General features: G+C 35.1%; 1 protein-coding gene across 6 annotated transcripts in view; it reads right to left on the bottom strand.

The window, feature by feature from the left end:
• Positions 1–21,077, bottom strand: part of LOC116428500 (uncharacterized) — a 120,276-nt gene that overhangs the window by 39,085 nt on the left and 60,114 nt on the right. For 5 of the 6 annotated variants that reach the window (XM_031980177.2, XM_031980179.2, XM_031980178.2 and 2 more), the window contains exons 9-13: positions 20,602–20,814; positions 17,280–17,801; positions 15,949–16,242; positions 15,067–15,367; positions 11,554–11,826 (exon numbers count right to left, since the gene is read on the bottom strand). In XM_031980177.2, coding sequence (XP_031836037.2) covers positions 11,554–11,826; positions 15,067–15,367; positions 15,949–16,242; positions 17,280–17,801; positions 20,602–20,814 — 1,603 coding nt within the window. The remainder of the gene's footprint in view (positions 1–11,553; positions 11,827–15,066; positions 15,368–15,948; positions 16,243–17,279; positions 17,802–20,601; positions 20,815–21,077) is intronic. The other variant, XM_031980181.2, reaches the window with a different exon arrangement.

Genomic DNA, 21,077 nt, shown 5'->3' with positions numbered 1-21,077 from the left:
GCTTACACTGCCGCGTAGCGGAACACGGTTGCGGAGTATTGTACTACGCGGAAGCTCTTTTGTTAGATACCCTTGTTCGTCGAAGGACTATAAGAGCTGGGCGTAATTACTACGATGAACGAAAACACGTTAACGGGTCTTTGCCCTTTCGTTTCGGTTCTAACTACTTCGGTTTCGGGCCGCGAGGCTCTTACACGTGATGGCTAGCTCGAGCCAAACGAGAGTTTCAGCAGACTCTTAGTCCCTTTCCTTTGATAACGGTTTTACGTATTTTTCTTTTGTTCCTCTTTTCGAGGCCTTCCTCGGATGTTTTTACAGTTTTGATTGACTTAACTGTAATTGAATTGTTTTAGCATGATGATTTAAGAGAAAATGAAAGTATAGGACGTGTTAAGAATATTAGAAAATTTATCCGTTTTTCTAATAAAATTTTACAGGAAACTAATAAAGAAATAAGTATATTCAATTAATGATATTATTATCTTAATTTTCAGTGATCTTGTATTTGAATTTAAGTCAATGCATGATTAAAATAGAACATGTGACACGATGAAGAGTTTTTTAAAGACGATGTCAAAAATTACAAATTTTCAAGGAGTTAAAGCCAGTTATCGAGCTGCACCAACCTAGACAAATTATCAAACTTATATAGAACCACCAATAATAAGAAATCCAAAACTATTTAACATTAACTCTACCGACACTTAGTATATACTTATTCCTATTGTAACTAATCAAACAACTGGTTATAAAAGAAAGGTAAATAAGTTAGACAATAAATTTTTCTTAGTGGAAACATCAACAAAAGGAAGGGCGCAAATTGAAAAGCCAATTAATCGAACAATGTAACAACTGATATTAAGTTAAATGGTCGAAACAAAATTCAAAATTTTAAATACAATTTTGACCCATTTGCATCATATTTAAATACCCTCACAAGTGTCAGTGGGATTCGATTTAAATAGTCTAGTAGCAGGGCAGAATAGTTAGCAGCTTCATACAATTTTTAAATAATCATGTGAAATCAACTAGTAATCATTTTTATCCGATTATATGATTTATATTATTTATATGATTTGTATACGGTTACACGATTACAGGATTACACGATTACATGATTACATGATTACACGATTATACGAGTATACGGTTACACGATCACAGGATTACATGATTACATGATTACATGATTACACGATTATACGAGTATACGGTTATACGGTTATACGGTTATACGGTTATACGGTTATATGGTTATATGATTATATGGTTATGTGGTTATATGGTTATGTGGTTATACGATTATAGGAATATACTGTTATAGCGTTATACGGTCATACGATTATGCGATTATTAGATTTATATGATTTATATGATTTATATGATTTATATATAATTGTACGAGTTATATACAATTATACGATTGATATAATTCATATGATTTATATATGACTACATAATCCATATAGCGAATAACTTAATGCGGATACAGTTCATGATACGACGGCATTGAATTAAAACCAGAAATTTGACTGACTCGCGGTACGTTTAGTATTAAATAACTACAATACAAAAATCCCGTAATCATTGAATTCCACGAAAAATCGCGATTTACCTATCCCAGCGAAGTTACACGACCTATTCGTCACATGTGCCTGGTAGACGGGACCTGTGTCGTAGAATCATCGGTACCAGCCGACGCTTGGCGTCTTTCTCTCAGCTGCGCCGTTTCGATTATATTTAGCCGGAGTATTACGCGGTGCTTATTTAAAGAAACGGGAAGAACGACTCTCTCCCTCTTCCTCCCCCCCCGCCACTGCTGTACGCGTCTCCTTATTCCTTTCTCGCTCACACTTTACCGTTCCTTTTCTGCTTGTCTCTGTTCCGTTCCACCAATCGGCACGTTTTCCACCTTCGTCACGGGCGTGATCCCATTTTCCGCTTTCTCTTTTCGTCCTGCCAGGTCCCGCGGAATCGGAGCGATTTCTTTGTCGGCCGGTGTCCGCGCTCGCGGCATTCTTCAGCGATGCGTTGCCCGAGCGGTTAAGTAAATTTTAGTTACAGCAACCTCTCCGTCGGGGATGGAATTCGCGCCGCTCGCCCGCCACCCTTTGTGCTTTCCCGATTTTCGATCCTCCACACACCGGCCGACATTCCGCGTTACTCGCGCGGTTACGGTACGGTGTTGCCGCGATTAGGCTAGATAAACGCTATCGTTTGGTTATTGCCAGTAACTTATTGGCCTGCTTAACCCATTTGCGTCATTAACGCTGGAACTACCAAGCATAACTTACAATAATGATGAGTGACATGTAATCGTTATGGAAATGGCAAAAATAGATTTTTCTTGGTTTCTTTAGAGATTCCTTATAGTATTCAAGTGAAACTATTTATTTTCTGATATCAATAATTGCGAAACAAAGAAATCGAAACCATCACCGTCAGTTATTGAAATTCCTAAGCACTTCTATCTGCAACATTTTTCTATAGATTCGGAATTTTAATATACATTAATGATAATATGAAAATTGCGGTCTGGTTCGTAGAGGGTAAAATGTAGTAACTATAAAGTCTACCACTTGGCTGAGGAAGGCGAGTCTAATTGGTCAGTTTCCATCTCTTTTCATCTTTTGTCATCCCATTTACAATATTAATTTGTTATTTCTTAATGAGAGACTGATTACTGCGAGAGTAATTGGTAGAATTACTTAATTGCTAAGTACCATATTATAATCATTATAACTGTAGACTTCCTTTAAACAGTGAACATTAATAATATCAAGTAGCCTTATGTTTTGACTTGTGTGTGGTGTATAACAGTATCGTTTATTAAATTGAGTTCTAAATCTTCATTAGAAGTCTAAATTCTCAACATAAGAAATAGGGAATATAAATGAAATATAAAATATCAATACAGTTTTATATTTTTACAATTGTGCAAGTTATAGAACTTTGAAGGAACTAACATCGTTAACGATATGCAGAAACATAGCACAACATATCAGTTATTGTAAATAAATACTTCTTATCGTTGCGTTTATCGAGGAAATTTATTTAGAGACTTAAATTTCAATTAATCATTTAAATTATTTAAAATTTTTCACGTAGCTAACTCAGTTTTATTTGGCTGAAATTCGCGTGGGAATTTGTCACTTGTCCCTTGAATGAAACATTTGAGAAGAGAAAAAGGAGACAAAAGAAAAGTCAAGAGGAAAGAAGAAAGAAGAAAAGTGAAGAGAGCACGCCATACAAGAAATGTTACAAAACGACCCTTCAAGGTTGGACCTTCAAGGTTCAGTGGGTATATTACGCGAGCCAAAATTAGCTTTACAGGCTGCTAGACATCATTCAACCAATTTATGAAGAGCTGACATATAACGAATCGTTGGGACAATGACTCGGTGCATTCACACTGAATAACAATGAATCCTTAAATTTATTAACCCTTTACCCTTGACCATGTTTTTCATTGTAAGTATTCGTTATTTTCTAATGAAATCGATGGCACATTTTGCAACTAACACGAAGAAAAATCTTGTATAAATTATGGAACTCAGCTATTTCGTTTTAACATCTCACATTTTGATACCTTTCCACTGTGATGTTCTCTAAAATTCAATTTTCCGATTTTTTTATTTGCATTTTTTCTACTTTATTCGTGGAAATGTTTTACGCTAATAATTAAAATTAATAAATAGAGATTATTGAAGTAGATAATTCAAATCAAAGTACCAACAAATTCGGAGATAAATAGCGTGAGTTAAGTATCGGTTTTCCTTTACTACACCTCAATAATTTACGATATATTTCGAAAAAGCAAATTCTTTCTTAAGGAAACGAAAAACTCGTTGAACTTTTTAATTGATTTATTCGAGAGTGAAGTTTAATATAAAAAGAATGTTATTTTATACTTTCCGACTTGTGGTTTCATTTAAAATCAATTTTTATCGTGTTGTGCAATCAGTTTCGTGACACACGGCATGGATAATTGGAGAGCCCTCCATTTTTCCGCTTAAAGGATGACTGAATCAAGAGGTACATTCTAGTACTCTAGAAATAGGGTACAGTAATAGTGAAGGTAGTTTGCTGGTACCATTGAAGAACATCCATCGAAGAATGACGTGAATTTATCTTAACCTGGAAAACACAGTTTCTCTCTCAAACAGATGAGGAAGTTGGTTTACCGTACAATGAGAGGCATGTGTTTTCTGATTATTGAACGTATGATGAATCATAATCGCGAATATAATTTCAGTAGCATATTTCACGTTTACGAGTATCTAATAAAAATGGTCATTAAACGTTTATCTTTTTTCGTTCTGTTTCTGTCTTTCAGACGTTTAGTTTATAGTTTACGCGGAATAAACTACGCGAATAGAATCAAATAAATAACAAAATTTATCAATATTATATAATTATAAATCCAACATACAAAATTTTTATATTTTTTTAACAGTTTCTATTACGTCTGACACACAGTACTAAGTAAAACTTACTACAAAAATAGTTAATACAAAAATTCCTGCTTAAATCCTTAAAGTAACAATTTGTAACCTTTTTACTGTTGTTAATATTTATTATCCTCTACTTTACTGGCTCTCGAAATGCTCTCGTTACGATGCCAATAATATTGGTAAACAAAATTTAACCTTTGTCTCAAAAGGTTTAATAGGAGGCTTTAATAGTATTTCTTATGCTGAGTTTAACCTGAGCTTTCGAGAAAATAAATTTCGAAATAGAATTAAAAGTTTCAGTTACGAAAGTTAGTGAAACTTTTCTTAAGCAACATTGTTCCATGAACCATCCTGAACATAATAAAAATTTTAATAACGTTACAAATATTTAATCATGCTAAAAAAATGGTCAAAGGCAAAACACTATTTGATATCTTCTGATTTTTGTAAGTTTCAATGGAATAAATAACAGTCTTTTTAGTTATTAAAAGATTTACTTGTTTCTTCATTTCTTCTAAGTCAGAAAGCCCTTCATTTTATAGCTTCTGAATATATTATATAATAATTTCAGAAGTCGAAACATTAATTTTCTCAATTCTCCTTTTCTGGACTTAACCACATTGGCTTTTGAGCGACTCATACGTGTCCAGCGAAAGTCATCGCTGTGGACTATGCACGTATATACGCATTTTCTGGTCTTTTTAACACGTTGAATGCCATGGGGGTCAACGGTGACACCCACCCAAATTCAATTACTATAATACGGTGACATTCAGCTAGATTAACCTACAGTAATAACAATGCAATTCAATCGAATGATTTAACATTTTATTTTTTCCATTTCATGTATTTTGCTCCTTGACATCGTGCGGCATTCAACGTGTTAATCTTACACGTGTCGTGGTGACAATTACAAGTATATGTTATTAACCCTCTCCAGAGGCCACATGGCGATTGTGTTATGGGAATTAGCGATCCCAGAGCACCCGAGCTGGGCCAGCCAAGCCCTGGTACGGACGAGATACCTAGATATGGAAGATATTGCTTATCCCATTGCAGCAAACAACGGCTATAACCATTTTACGGACTGTACTAATACATTTATTTGTTTATTCTTCAGTAATACAATGAACAAAAACGACGTAGCAGTCTAGATAACATGTAAGTTGATTTTGTGTACGATTTTTCATGACCTAAACAAGTAAAAACAAACAGTTAAAAAATAACTGCGTTTCTGGACACGATTTCAACACTAGAATTACCGGATGGGTCAAAATGACCAATTCTTAATTCCTCCTTTCAGAATTACTGCAAAGGTACAGACACTCCTTTAAGAAATCATTAAAAAAGCTGATTTAATAATATCTAAACTGAAATCTAAACCAATAGAAATCTGAATAAATTCACGCTTATAGCTTTTTTAAAGGAATGTTAAAAAGACGGTTTAAGTGATCGGTAGTTCTAGTGTTAAAACTAAAAGTGTGCGACAATGGATTATTCCTGTAAGAAATCAAACAAGTCCCACCAATGGACCCGTGATAATTAGTATTACGAGGTACCAGATACCCACCGGCCTGTGCCGAACGGACATTTGGTGTTGGTTTCGTAGCAGCAGTGATTGAACGTAACAGCCCGCGTGCTGGGCTGGAGGTCTTTCGAGAGTCTCGGCGCGTGAGCGGCGTTCTACCTGCTCCTAGACCAGACTAGAGTTTAATCTCAATCCCACGCCAATGGGGCCCTCCTTGTTGGGCCTTCACAGCGGATATAAGTAGGTAAAACAAATTCCCTCCGTATGTTATTAGCACTAGATTTACGTAACGAGTCAATTTGACTCATATTGAATTTTATAAGCATTATTTGGTAAATGTTTGGGTCGATTTTTATTAACGCAGTTATGCAAATATGTATCCTAATTGTCTACTCTTAAACCTCTAATTTCTAGGATCTAAATGAACGGATAATAATTTTTCTAAGAACAATAGGACAAACTATACAGTAAATGTCAGTAAATGTAGTGTTAACACTAGGTTTGCGGAATCCGTCGATTCGACGTATATTAAATTTTAGAAACATTATTCAATAAATGTCGCTGTCGATTTTGCGTGATTTTACGTGGATTTTACGTTGCGTGATCCCAATTACGTATTCTACCGCATGTTACTTTGACATATTCTAGGAACATAGAATAGTGGGTTTCAGTGAATTTCGGACTGCATTGGCACTTTTGATCCGGTCAGAATGTCAATAATAAGTCTCCCAAAGGTTTGTATTCGAGCCAAAAGTGGTCGCTTTGAAGAATTTCTATGAAGACATTTGAGCAACTGGTCCAATATAATGCTGACTGTAACTCGGAAACAAAGTCAGATAAAATAAATGTTTACACGAATTGCGTTTCACTATTTTCGTACGCTGAATTCATCACTTAAATTACTCCCTCTTAATATAGTACACCCTGTATAGGGGAGGCTTTAATTAATAAATGAATTCTATTCTGACTATAATTATGAAATTGATATTACTGTAATCAAAGTACCGTTTAGTGCTTTTATTAAAAAACTTGATTTAATTAGGGGTTTACTATTATATAATAAAACAACTCATTTCCACGACATTAATTAAGCTTTTTAATTTCATTAGAGTGTCTGATAATATATTATATTATTAATATATATTACATACACTATATTAATACAATATAGTATATAATATATATAATATATATTATATATTATATTAATAATATATCACAATTGTTAATCGTGCATTGAAGTATAATAAAATAAGCTTCAGTGAAATAAAATCAAACTGTCTGTACCTAGGTATCACTACCAATAACTACAAATTAAATGCTTTACAAAATCATTTATTTAACGGGGAATCTTAAAAAAACAAAGTATCTATTACAACACAACTCTTGTATATTTTATAATATGCAGAATGGAACTGAGAATGCCATCTGTGGACTCGACTGATAAAACTATAATCTGTAGCGACACCTGATTCGCAGGCCGAAGGGTCGAGAAAATTACTTACAGAGGCTAAGGCAAAAACCAAGTGTGTTTTCCCTGCAATAACGCTTGCTAGCCACGTACTGCTACGGGACAACCCGCCCGCGCGGCCAGCGCCTCCGTATCCAAAATGGCAGCGTTAGGGGAGTTTTTCCTACGCCACATTAGAAGGAATCCCTTAACTTCACTTCCGAGTTCCTGCCGTGAAGGCCTACTCCAGAAGACCCCCATGGGCGCGGAATTGAGATTAGGCTTAATCAGCGGAGGACAAAGCCTTACGAGCGTAGCCTCTTGGGAATGACGAGTCCCGTGGAGGTAGCCTTTTGGTAGCGCTGAGCTCATTTGCCAAAACTCTGGTCTGGTCCAGAAGCAGGCGGGACGCCGCTTACGTACCGAGACCCTCGAAAGGTCTCTAGCCCAGCATGCGGGCTTTTAATCATCATCGTTACGAAGTCAATATCAAATATTCGGGCCGGCACAGGTTAGTGGGTACCCGGTACCCCGTAGTACCAATTATCGCAGGTCTATTGGTGGGACCTGTTTTATTTCTTACATACATGAATAAGCAATACCTTCCATATTTCGTCCATACCAGGGCTTGGTTGGTCCAACTTGGATGTTCTGGGATTGCTAATTCCTATACCATAATTGTCATGTGGCCCCTGGAGGGCCTCCTACACATCAAAACGGGTCCGAACAGGAAGACTCCACTCTGCTATACATAAACGCAAACATTTCCGAGATATGACTCCTAGAGTCTTAACTGCTGCAGCCGAGATTACCATCTGAAGATGGTACGATATGAATCTAACCGATTCGTACAGGTCACGTCAAGTATGTCGAGCATAGTTGTTTGTTAATAAAACACGTTAAAGAACACGCTTACAAGTTTAGTAACTCCTAACCGTTACAAATCCATTGAAAAGAGAAACAGATCTCCATGACGATATTTGTAAAACAAATTAATTCGTTCTCATTACGTTACGAGCTTTTGTAACCTAAAGACGTCGTGTGTACCTATTGTCTTAGTTTAACAGTAAAACTACCAGACGAGTAAAAATGACCCATTCCTGATTTCCCTTTTTGCAATTATTAAAAAGATAACAGATATCTCTCAGAGAAATCATTAAAGAGATTGATTGAGCAATAAAGAACATGCACTTTAGGAGTTTCTATAAAGGAATTTCGAAAATCAATTGAACTACTCGGTTCAGTGTTATATTAAAATTGATTTATTATTATATTATAAAACTAGCATACAATATAACGCAATATTGCCTTTAATCAAAGGCAAACTATATTGCCTTTAATTTCATGGAAAATCGTGAAGTTGCATTAGAATCTACTGTTTCCTGATCACGGATCTCCATTGTATTAAAATTCGCGCGTGGTAGTGCTTTTAACGAAAGTTTATTAGCATCTAGAAAAAAAGAAGGGGAACCAGAACAAGCTTGAAGTATCCGTTTTAATTAAATTCCACGTACGTTCAAATACAACGTTGCTTGAGTTCCGTCTGACACCAAAAATATCGATATATCGAGGCGACATATCGCGCGCAATTCCTCTTTTCCGTCACAACTATGTACCCCGAACGGCGTTTCTACATGCAACACATAATATGTAACATGTAACGTCTTCGGTGGATTGTAAATGCCCCTCGGAAGCTCCACGTCTCAAGACGTAAATTTAGTGGCAGCTTTAACGTGTTATACATATATCGCCAGACGAATTTAGCAAATATTTATGCAAACATAAAGTTGCATCCTCTGTACAATGTATTAGATGCGCTGCTTCAGATTTAGCACTTGTGATTTATTAGGTTGAACACCTTTTCGTATGTTCATCGAAGTGAATGAATTCTTTACGATTATATTTTAATACGTTAATAGTATAAAATAAAATCTTATTTTATATTCTCTATAAAACACTTATTTTATGTTCTCAATATTATTCAAACTATTACATGATTAATTCTTCGTGTTTTTAAATGTTCTTTTATACGAATTTTTATTATTTTACACCAAAAACTAGTGATTCTTATTATTTCCAGTGCTTCCTGAAATAAGAAATACTGTCTTCGTACTTGATCTATTTATTAGTTTTCTATATACATTGAATTCATTAAGATGAGTTTCATATGAAATTATTAAACTTTGTTTATATTTCACGTAATTGATTCTTTAATATATACAATAATGATGCTGTATTTTTGGAGATATTCGAATGCTTCAAAAATTATCACCGTAGTTTATTTATGGAACAATTTTCTGAAAATAGGAAGTCAGATATTCGAAGATAGAAAGAGACAATTTTTCAAATTATTTTTCTACAGCCTCTACCATACATATGTACTGTTCAGTTTTAAATTCTATTATTCTCAATAAAATCGTGCATTAACAATTAATATCTACCCCTGTGTATTTTCACTGTTCAAGTAGAATATTATTAAAGTAACAACCTCTTTACTGCATTTATAATACAGTTATATACTTTTCAATGGCGGGAACCGACTAATGAATTTCTTTTGTTGGTTTTAACCAAAGCCAAATGTTTCCAAATGTTTTCAGAAGAAACTACAACAGCTATCGTTTAACTACTGGCCGGGAACGCGCTGTTGAGTTTATTTAATTGCGAGAACAACGCGAGTGTAATCAATTTCGTGCAAATTGATTTCAATTTCAATTGCGCACGTCAGTGTTAAATATAGTGGGTTAAGTGGAATGTATTTAAAACGCTGATCCTCGCTTCAAAACGATTCGCGTACCATTTAAGCATCGTCAGACATATTTGCGTTAACGCTTTTGAGATTACTCGCCTGATGTCTTTTTTTGGCTGCGCCACCTAACGCTTCCCGAAAGTAACAAGCGGACTACAGACCTCAATGAAAATTCAAAATTTTAAGAATATAATTAGAAAAATGAATTTGATGTATATAATAATTATTTTAAACAAATATTATCAAATATACCGCATTTTGGATATATTATATATTTTTTCCCATCGTGTAATTAAAAGAAGAATAAAATGAATTGTTGCATGCAATTTTATAGTTAATTATCAAATGCACTATTTGAATAATGCTTAAAAATATAAAATTTCTATTTTATTAATAAATAAATAAGAAGAATATATATAATATAATGTATACTTGCGAGCTTAAAAAATACAAACCTAAACATTTCTTCCATAGTGAAACGTTAAAAAGTTGTAAGTTATTTCTTTATTTACATGTAGTTATTAATATCTGCTGGTTTCAGATTTTTAAATTTTCTTTTGTTCGCAAGAAGAAATTGCCGCTGGACAGAATAGTTAAGAATAGAACGCTAAACACATTTAGTTCATAAAATTAGAACCACCGAGTCATCATATCAACCGATTTCTACTATCTTACACAAACTGCAATAGTACATTCAATAAAGGTTCGATTTACTCATATTTCGGAATGCACGTTAATCAAATAAATTTATTTAATAATTTCTCCGAAAATCCCAGCTACATTTTTTCAATAAAACAATTGTAAACGAAGAAAACTGAAACGAGTATTCCTATGTCGTAATTTGAATATCAACGTGTAATAGTCAAAAACCAATAACAGCTTCACTATGTAGAAATACAAACAATTTTATTTCTACTTCTATTTATTATATTCACTTTGATCTGTGATTTTCTGTGTTGTTACATTATAAAAGTTCTATCAGTATGTTCTCTTTAATTTAGACAATATTCTGTGATTTTGTAACTGAAGTGAATATTATTGAAAAATTTTACCGTTAACACGTTAAGCGCCATATCAGTTACTGCTGACTGACGCTTCCGAATGACTAAACAGTCGTAACGTACAAGATAGCCGTTGTGAAATAAAAATATTTAATAACATAACTAAGTTGATAGTAGTGTAATGCAAACATTGTAATGCTAAATAATTAATAATTGTTCCTGCTTTTCTTTGATAAAAAAAACTCTACGGGAAAACGCTTAAGATTTTCGTGACGCTTAACGTGTTAAGTGTTAAAACACCTTTAAAACACATAAAATTAAATCATATTGAGTGCATTGAAGAGAAAGAACTGTGGTGTAACCCATTGACTTACCGAAACTCTTGGTTTGTATCCTTTTATACATCTCCACGCTACTTTTCCGATGAATCATCCGATGCGTCGCCGCCTGGTACTTCTTCCAAAAGTTTCTTTCGCTTTCCGTCGATTCCTGGGAGCTCCTCCTTTCTTTAACGATACTTTCCGGGACTTCGTCGTCGTCGTCCCTGCTGTCTGGCTTTCTCCACACATGGCTCTCCTCGAGGTCGCCGATGTAAATCCATTCACTGCTTGTGTACGGCTCCACGTAGCTGTCCTCGTCTTCTCGGCCTGTTATTTTTAATGCAGAAACAGGATGCGGTGCGTGAAATGTTTAGAAGAAATTTTCTCCTAAATCTGACAGCCGGATGAAACATAAAAGATTTAATGTGAACGTATTTAGAGAACCACGTTGTCCTTAATTAGATCATCGATTGTTTCCACTAATGGATGAAGTGTTTCTGTTTGTCTAAGTTAATCGTAACAGTTGATGATTTTTTAATTTATTGTAATATGATTTTGGTCTCTTTAATTAATTTTGATAATTTTCGATTTCTTAACTTCATTCTGATAAGGTTTTTAATTGTCCCTTAACTTAATCATACAGTTTTTTGATCTCTCAACTTAACTTCTTAACATCAATTGTTAAATCTGCCACGTTTTTCAGGTTTTCCCTGACCCAATATTTAATTTTATCGCCTTCCAATTTTTTCGAAAGTATTTTAGAATTTGAAAAGTGAAGAAAAATCGTTACTAACATATTTATGTGTTTCCAAATTTATTATTAGATAATTTCTCCATCCAAACAAATTTGTGTGCAAAACCAAAATTTCCCGAAGCATTTTAAATAACCGAAAGTTCAGCGAAAACCGATTTCTTCTTCCAAGAATCCTAATAAATTAAGAATTAGGTAACTGCCTTCATAAATTCATTTGAAAAATACATTGGAATGCCATGTATATTCATTCAGTTTCACTCACTTCGACAAACCCTTCGAACAACCTAATACATACATTACATTAACAATTATCTTCCTGCAAGAATCGATACGAAACGTTTCCCTTCATTTTTCTTCGCAATTCAATTTACACCTACTTTTCACAGCCATTTCCCACACTTTTATATCTCTATCGGATCACATTAACCAAACAAATTTCACAGACAAATATCACGAACTGAGGGTCCAATTAAAATCACGATTCCATTGCAGTTTCTTGCGCGGGGCATCGTCGGCAATGTAACAGCGACTGAAAACAAGAAATCTTCATAAAAGAAGATGAAGAGCAACAGAACCGCGAGTAAAACTTTTCTAAGCGACAGCGGTGGCTGCTCTCAATTTTTCAATCGTACCTTGTTACGCAACTTTTTACAAGAGCGACGGTTGCCCACCTTTATTATACTCGTCCCGCAATACTTCGTACATCCATTTCACCGTATAACGCGCTGCCCGCTAGATACGAAAGCAGTTAATGAAGTTTATGCGGTGGAACTTCTTAAACGGGCTTTTTATGGCGCACGGCCTACGAGTCCTTATTAGAATGTGTTTTATGGAAGTCGCGGGAAACGGCGGAAGTATTTCCGCGCGAAACTTTCCGGACAAAGATCTCGCAAGTAAATTCTCGCGGAAAGTTTGTCCCTGTTACCGCGGCGACTAACGCGAATCGACACATCTTGCGGGATTATATTAGTGAAACTTTCTTCCGTCATAATTACGAATATAAAGCTATTAGATTGTCTGAAACTAAGTTATGATTTTCTAATGCTATAATTTTTGGAGTTGCCTTTATAATGCAGCGTTATATATTATTATTGTTTTATTTACGTTACGTGTACGTTTACATGGTTTTAATTGAAGCGATTTTATTTAGTGGAAATAAATATAGTTTACAATGGGAATTGATAAAATTTGTGTGTCACTAATGAAATGGAAATCTGAGTCTTTGGAATCAATGGACTTCGTGAAATTATTGTCTTTAAATATTTCTAATATTTGGAATTTATAAAATCTTACTGAATGAATTATAACAATTCTTCGTGATACTGTTTCGAGAAAGAGTTTACAATACACAGTATTTGTTAAATAATAATCTGTATAAATTTTTAAAACGATATTTAGAAATAATATTCTATTCGAAGTATAATGGAAATGTTTCTAATTACTTTTTATAATATTTTTATTTAGCTTCGCCAGAGAATTTCTGCGTCCACGAAGAAATAGTTAAAACGATGAAAACGGTTAGGGAAGTAAACAGTACGAACAATTGTATTAAAATAGAAGTAAATTTTCTTTTTCAAATATTAAAGTTTCTCACTTTTTCCCTTAATTTTTCGTCAACGGGTATTTTAAATATGCATTTGAAATTATATATTAAAATATTTCACTTTATTCTTCATCCTAGTAAAACATAAAATGAGTATTTTTTTAAAATTTCAAGTAACACATGAATATTTTACTTGCTAAAACTTCGTTTCCCCTTTTAAAATATTATTTTACTTTAACAGCTTGACATCTAATATTTTAAATAATATTTGAAGAACATTTTCCCTCTAAATTTTACCCGACCCTGCGGGAAAGCTGTACTTGATATAGCAACTTATCTGGCCACGAGCATTTTTAATGGAGGATTCTATTTTATCTCCTCAAGGGAGCAACGCTGCGCTGTGGGGAATCAAGCGTTCTCTGCCATTGAGGGTCGCTGGCGGTACCTTGTGCATCGCAGAACTATTTTATTTTCTCAATTTAAAATGAGATGACATCAAATAAAATAAAAGAGAATCGGTATTATGGCATTCTTAGATAGCTTCTGTTCTATTACGTAAAGCAGTTAGATATTGAAAAGGGGTCTGTTCTATCACGTAAAGCAGTTAGATATTGTTTTCGATTTCTAGTTTTTAAAATAAAATTAAATATATTCGATGAAATTCCAAACTTTATTAACATCTTGCTCAATTTCAAATTTGTTTCAACATGTCTACACGTTTATAATGTTACAAAAAAATATATATTACTTTATTTTACAGAATCCAGAAAACTATTTTCATAAACGTTCATATAACTTTCATAATTAATAGCAAGTTTTCAAATATAAAAATTCAATTTTTTCCTCTAGAATTAATTTCTTCAAACATTAAGGGTAGCTTTTTCGCAAAATTCCTTAATTTATCTATATATGCGACATATTACAGAAAAAGTAGAAACACAGTTTAGTAACAATTTTATTGTACTATCCCAAAATTCAAAAGTAATAAATAGAAGAATTAAATAGAAGATCGATATGAATCGATCACACTATTCAGAACTTTTTACGTGAAAATAGGAAAGCGTAATTCAATTTCTAAGATGAAACGAAAGAAGCGTAATCGCGTTGCTTGGCAATTTATAACTAAATGTTCCCAGAAGACGCGTCTCACTCAAAAGGTTAAGAAGGTAAATAGTTTTATAAAGCACAATTGTGAAAGAAACCATAATACAAATGGGTTAGTATTTTTAAATCGTAGGACAAAGTTAACCCATTATTTCTAAAGACTGACCTGTAAGGATTTCCAAACTGACATCCGTGCTCCTCGCGTGAAGCCTCTTTCTACCCATAGCGCTTTCATCGATAGACCCCCTGCTTCCGTGTCTGGTTGCAGCCCTTTCCTCGGATTTCGCTCTGACGTCCGATCGACCGGCGCTGCTGCGTCGATGCCTCCTGTCGCCACGGTCCTCGGATCGGTACCTCTTGTCGAACTTCTTGTAGAGTCTATGCCCGGACACGTATTTCGGCGTCGCCCTGTGCCCTTCCGGAGAGTCCGCGAAACCTGCCGGCGGTCGAACGATCTCTTCCGAGACCTCGGGGTGGAGCAACATGACGGCACGCACGATAGAGAAAAGAGGTAGATAGACCGATAGATAGAGAGACAGATCGATTTCAACCACAGGCTTTTTTTGTTTGCTTTGTTTCCTTGAAAATCGACTAATGCTTTAACGCCTCGGTACACGTTGAAACCTGCGGCGATGCAGGCTTCGCTACAAGCGATGGGTTTGAGTCTTCCAATGTTTCAGGATACATGTTGCACTCAAGCAAAAAGTGAGAACTGCTCAAACCCATCGTTACAAGTGCTACAGCTCCTTATCAGACAGAAGATGTACGTAGGTTGGCAAACCATGGAAATAGGAAGAGAAGAAGAAATTCAAGGCTGAAGCAACTAACTACACTATAAACTATGTCATCTATTACTTCGACACACTACAAGACTTTCAACCAATCAATTTTATATATTGATCAAATTTCGTTCGACTCATTTACAAGATTACTATCAACTCCGTGTCAAATACTTTGCTACCTATGTTCACTTGATTTCAAAGTTCCAAGCATTTACGTAGTTCTTCCCTTCGAGCGAGAGAATCGAGTTTAATGATAAACAATGTACCTCTCTGCCGCAGTGGTGACACTGGGGGGTGACTTGTGTGCTGACAGCGAGGCATTGGTCCGCGCTCTCGTTGTAAAAGACACTGTCGCTGCCAGGACTGACAGACCTCAAAGACTCGGCTGAAAGAGCCTTTAATCTAGTTTCAGCGCTGTGCGATTCGACAATCATGGTTCGTTGCCCGTTGTGCCCTGGACTGTGTTGATAACGGCCTGGACTCAGCCTCGAACACATTATATCGTCCGCCGCGCGTGATCTTCTTCGCGGCAAGCTGCCTGTTATGGCTGCGTCCTTGTCCTAAATGGAATCAAGATAAACTGTCCTCGTGTCGTGCCACAGGTGTCTTTATAATACAAATGAGTCGCTCAGAAGCTAATGCGATTAAGTCCCGTGAACAAAAATTGAGAAAATCAATGTTTGTTTATTCCATTAGAATTGACAAAAATCAGGAAATATCAAAAAATGGTCTTAATCGAATTTGCCTCTGAGGGACTCAAATGTCTATGGCGGTGTTAGATAATTCAGATCAAAGGCAATTGGGTTTTGAGTATTTATAGTAAATTCGAAAGAGCTGGATTATTTTTAACCCTTTGCACTTGTATGTCATGCTGGGGATGATAATACAAATTTGTTATACTTTATTTGTGGCACTTTAAAAAGTACCAAACTTTAAAAGATTATAAAAATTAAATCTTATTGTAATAATAATAATTGAAATAATTATAAAACGTTGAATTCTACCGCTATAAATTACTTTAATTCATCTCCCGAAAAATAAATACAAGTTTACACCCAACAACATTGTTAATGAAATTAAAAAGTTGAAGAAATCATGAAATTAAATCAAATACAAAGGGTTAACAGGTTAAATGTCAGTCATCGATGACTGACGCTTCCGAATTGCTTGAAAAAAATTGCAATACGCAAGATGACTGTTGTCGACTAAAAAGTTTGCTACGGACGAACAAATCATGTGTAAAACATTCGAGATTCTCGTGGCACTTAACGTGTTAACACCTTGCACTCGATTTATTTTAACTATTGTTCGATGTAAACTTGTATTTATTAAAAAAAAATGAATTTCAGTAATTCACAGCAGTAGAATTCATATTTTTATATTTACTTTATTTATTACTATTATAATAAGATTCAATATTTATACTCTTTTAAAGTGTGGTACTTTTTCAAACAGTTTCCAACGTTCTACAGTAAATTTATATTGTCATCTCCAGCAAAACATACGAGTGCAAAGGCTTAAAATCTGCATAAAATTCAAATATATAGTACAAAATGATTGTACATTTTACCATTTCTGTAGATCAACGTTCGCTCACCTCGTTGCTTCTTCTTCTAGCGGAAATATATCCGCCAGTCTTCTTCCTTGGGCTCTCCCTGGTTCTCCTGTGTCTGGCACTGTCACCAGTTTCCCGATGCAGATGATGATGATGGTGATGGTGCATATGGTAATGATGGCTGCAGCTGGAATCGTCCGACGTCTGGACGTGTCCCGCGTCATCGGTCGCTTCCACTCGCCAGTCCTCTTTCTGGGGGCTTCTGGGGAGTTGCTGTTGCGGTTGCTGTTGCGTTTGACTTGGCTGAACGGTCTCGCGCTTCCTGTTGTTCCGGTGCGGGCTTTTGGCGCTCGCGGACTTTGCCTTTGGTCTGTGCCGATGGCTCGGCGTCGGGCTGACTTCGGCCTCGTCCGTATAAAGCTCTGTGCCGCGTTCGGTCTCCGCGGCGCTCCCCAGAAACTCGAGGCTGAAGTTCTTCCGTCGCCTGCGACGTTCCTCTTCGCTCCAAGTGCGCAAATCTGGCGGAGACTCGGCGTACCCGCCGGAGGAGGAATGGTGAGCTTCCTGGAAAGAATGGTAAAACGATGAAAAAATACCTTTAACCCCTTGCAATATGATTTCTTTCTGAACTGTGATCGATCTAACTACTTTGCTATTAATGATTTATTGAAACTAAGTGAAAATTCCAGTTTTATTCTATGTCGACGTGTGCTCTAAGGTATAATCACTGAGAACAGAGGAATAATATGCAATTTACTTTCAAACAAATTGAATAATATTTATGTTTGTTAAATTTAGTTTGAAATCTTCACCACAAGTCTGACACGATACTGTAGGTCAAGGGGTTGACACTAAACCAGACGTGTCAAAATGACCCATTCCTTATTTCTCCATTTTGTAATTATTAAAAGACAACAGATATTTTTCTGGGAAATTATTAAAGGAATTGATTCAGCAATACGTGAACTGAATTATAAACCAATTAAAGTCTCAATGGATGCACTCATGAAGTTTCTATAGAGGAATTTCGAAAAGTCAGTTTAACTGCTCGGTAGTTTTAGTGTTAATAATAAACGTACGGTGACCGGTCAAATGACCAGTTTCAAAATTTGATTCAAAATTTTGTATTTTCTTTCGTCCATTTAATTTCCTATCGATTTTTATACTGTGCGATTAATTAGTTTATCATATCTTGTCTTTCGTTTTATTTATGTTTCTACTAAAAAAGTTGCTCGTCTAATTTGTTTAGCTTTATTTTATAACTAACTATTTAGCTGGTTAGTCGTACGTTTATTATTAAAAAGAATAAATGTTCATTATAGAATACATTGCATTGGATAATTACAACATCAGGGATCGCTTGTGAAACATAGTTCCCAAGAAAATGTTTGACGCGTATTTTTTCTTATCGACCGACATCCACTTTGAAGGGGTGAAAACACCCCTCAAGGTTTAGGGTTGAAAATATATTTTTTACAATATCTCTAAAACTGGAGGTGTAGGAAAGAACTTTATTTTTAAATTGTTCGCCTGAAAATCAGAAATTTAGATTTCTTTGCTATAATTCATTATAAGGTATGAAGTTAATCCTTGCAATAAATGCAAGTACAAATACAAATTAAAATTACTAATACCTGAAATACTACAAGAGTCGAAGTAGAAAATTGCAGATTTCATAAGTTATATAAACACTTCTACATTCAATTATTAAATAAGTTAATACATTCATGCATACTAGATAGGTTAATATATCTATAAATGTAATACGATTTTAATATGCATTTGAATGCTGAATCATTTATGTATTTATTCATTCATCAGAGAATTCTTAAATTTCACGATGTCATATCTCATTTAGCGTGAATGATATCAGATGTTTAATACATGGGTGATTCAAAAGATCAGTTAATGAATGAGTAAGTGTGTTTTTTATAGAAATATCCTATTAAATTACTCAACACAGTCTTTTTTACAAGTTACAAACTTGGTTTAGCAATGTTCCCACTCCCTCGTTACATCAGAGGCATTTCTTTCATCGAATTTTGCAAATTAGTTAACAGTGGTAATATATTCTAATTTAACGGAAATGTCCTCCTATCGAACCAGACTTTAATTTCGGACGCAGGAAAAAGATCGGAGAATATGGTGGATGAGAAACCAATTCGCACTCCAATCCGTGAAATATTGCTATTGAAATGGCGCGCTAATTCAGTTTATTCGGAAGTGGTTCATTCAGATAGCTGTTGAACGTTAACTATATGTAGTACCTATCTGGTTGAAATCTTGACAGAGATCACGCGATAAACGATGCTTTCCGACAGGAATGTTATTTTATGTACTCTTGTGCCGTCTCATGAATATTTATAAAATGTTTCAAACCACTCTCCGTTTTATAGTCTTCATTACTTCAATCCGTTTTTATTAATACTTAATCAAGCCTACTTAGACAATGCCGATCGAAAAATCACTCTATTAACAGAGTAACTTGAATTAACCTTAAAAGGGGTTCTTCATTCGTTAAACATTTTAAAGAAGAAAAAAAGGAGAAAAATTCGCTACAAGCTTCCATTTTAGTGTTATCCTGGATCTAGTGAAACTATAAATGTAAAAATAAAACTATTTCCCCTTACAATTAGATCGTTTGATAATTACAATTCATTAACAAAAGCGTTTAGTTGCATAGAAATCTGCAAGCAATAGAAACGAATTAATTTATCGTGTTCAGTGCGTTTAAAAATAATCTCGTTGCATATTTTTCAACGTTTTAGAATAAATGACGATTCAATAAATTGCGATAAATAAAAGTTCAATTTCCCATATTTTCTACAATGCATTGTAACTGCAATAACACGTTCAGCGAGGCGAATCGATCATTTTATTGAACATTTTGTAGCGAGCAATATAGAAACTGATATCGCGTGCAATATAACAACATACTCACGGGTTATAAAATTGTTGTTTCTCCGTGCCAGTTGAAATGACTGGTCCGAATTTTCTTACTCTTCAATTATAGGTATTTTAAAAATATTAAATATCCTAAGTAATTTGGAAAACACATAATCTCACACGAATACTATAACGAATCTCTAAAGAAACCGAGATAAATCTATTGTTACTATTTTCATAAGGATTACATGTAAACCGTATTAATTGCTCGGTACTAATATTAATAACGTCTCGAGGATAACAGACGGAATTACTAGCACAGATTCTATTCGAAATGTCGGAAGGTGTTCGAGCAGGATATTCCATGTAACTAACGGCATTCGTGTAATCAGTGACAGATTATGCTATTCGACGGATGAAATGAGCAAGGAAGATTCGATCGGAAACGTGATTGAAATTAGTTTAATTATCGCCTTACGTCACCGTCCTGTTCCGCCTCTGAGGTGTGTCCGCTCAGAGGCGCAGTCTGCTCGAGTTCGTGACCCGGATCTGTCATTGCATCTTTCAGGTCGTAACTGCCCGAGCTGCTGCTGCTGCTGGACCTCGCCGGTGACGCAGGCACATCCAATCCAAACGGAATTTCCGTCTCCTCGAGGATCGGCGGCGGGCTGCATGGTTCTTCAACGACAGCCTGACGAGCAACGCCAAAAGAATTTCATTTTCCACCGACCGCGAAAATTTTTCGCTTCGATCGCTGCGCCAAGTGAATTACATTCGAAACCGGAACCCAAAATATCTCTGTTGTCTTTTACGACACGAGAACGTTTCCGTTGAAAATATTCAATTTCAAGTTTCTTTTCGAGGAATAAATATTGTGATAAAAGAATTTTATTTTTTTTCCTCAGGTAATAGTTTTCGTTTCAAGGTTATCTATGCTTAGGGATGATGCGGTTT

This window comes from Nomia melanderi, chromosome 1 (assembly GCF_051020985.1).
Source record: "Nomia melanderi isolate GNS246 chromosome 1, iyNomMela1, whole genome shotgun sequence".
Lineage (NCBI taxonomy): Eukaryota > Metazoa > Arthropoda > Insecta > Hymenoptera > Halictidae > Nomia > Nomia melanderi.
The sequence above is the reverse complement of the archived record's forward strand: the minus strand, read 5'-3'. Positions and strand labels throughout refer to the sequence as shown.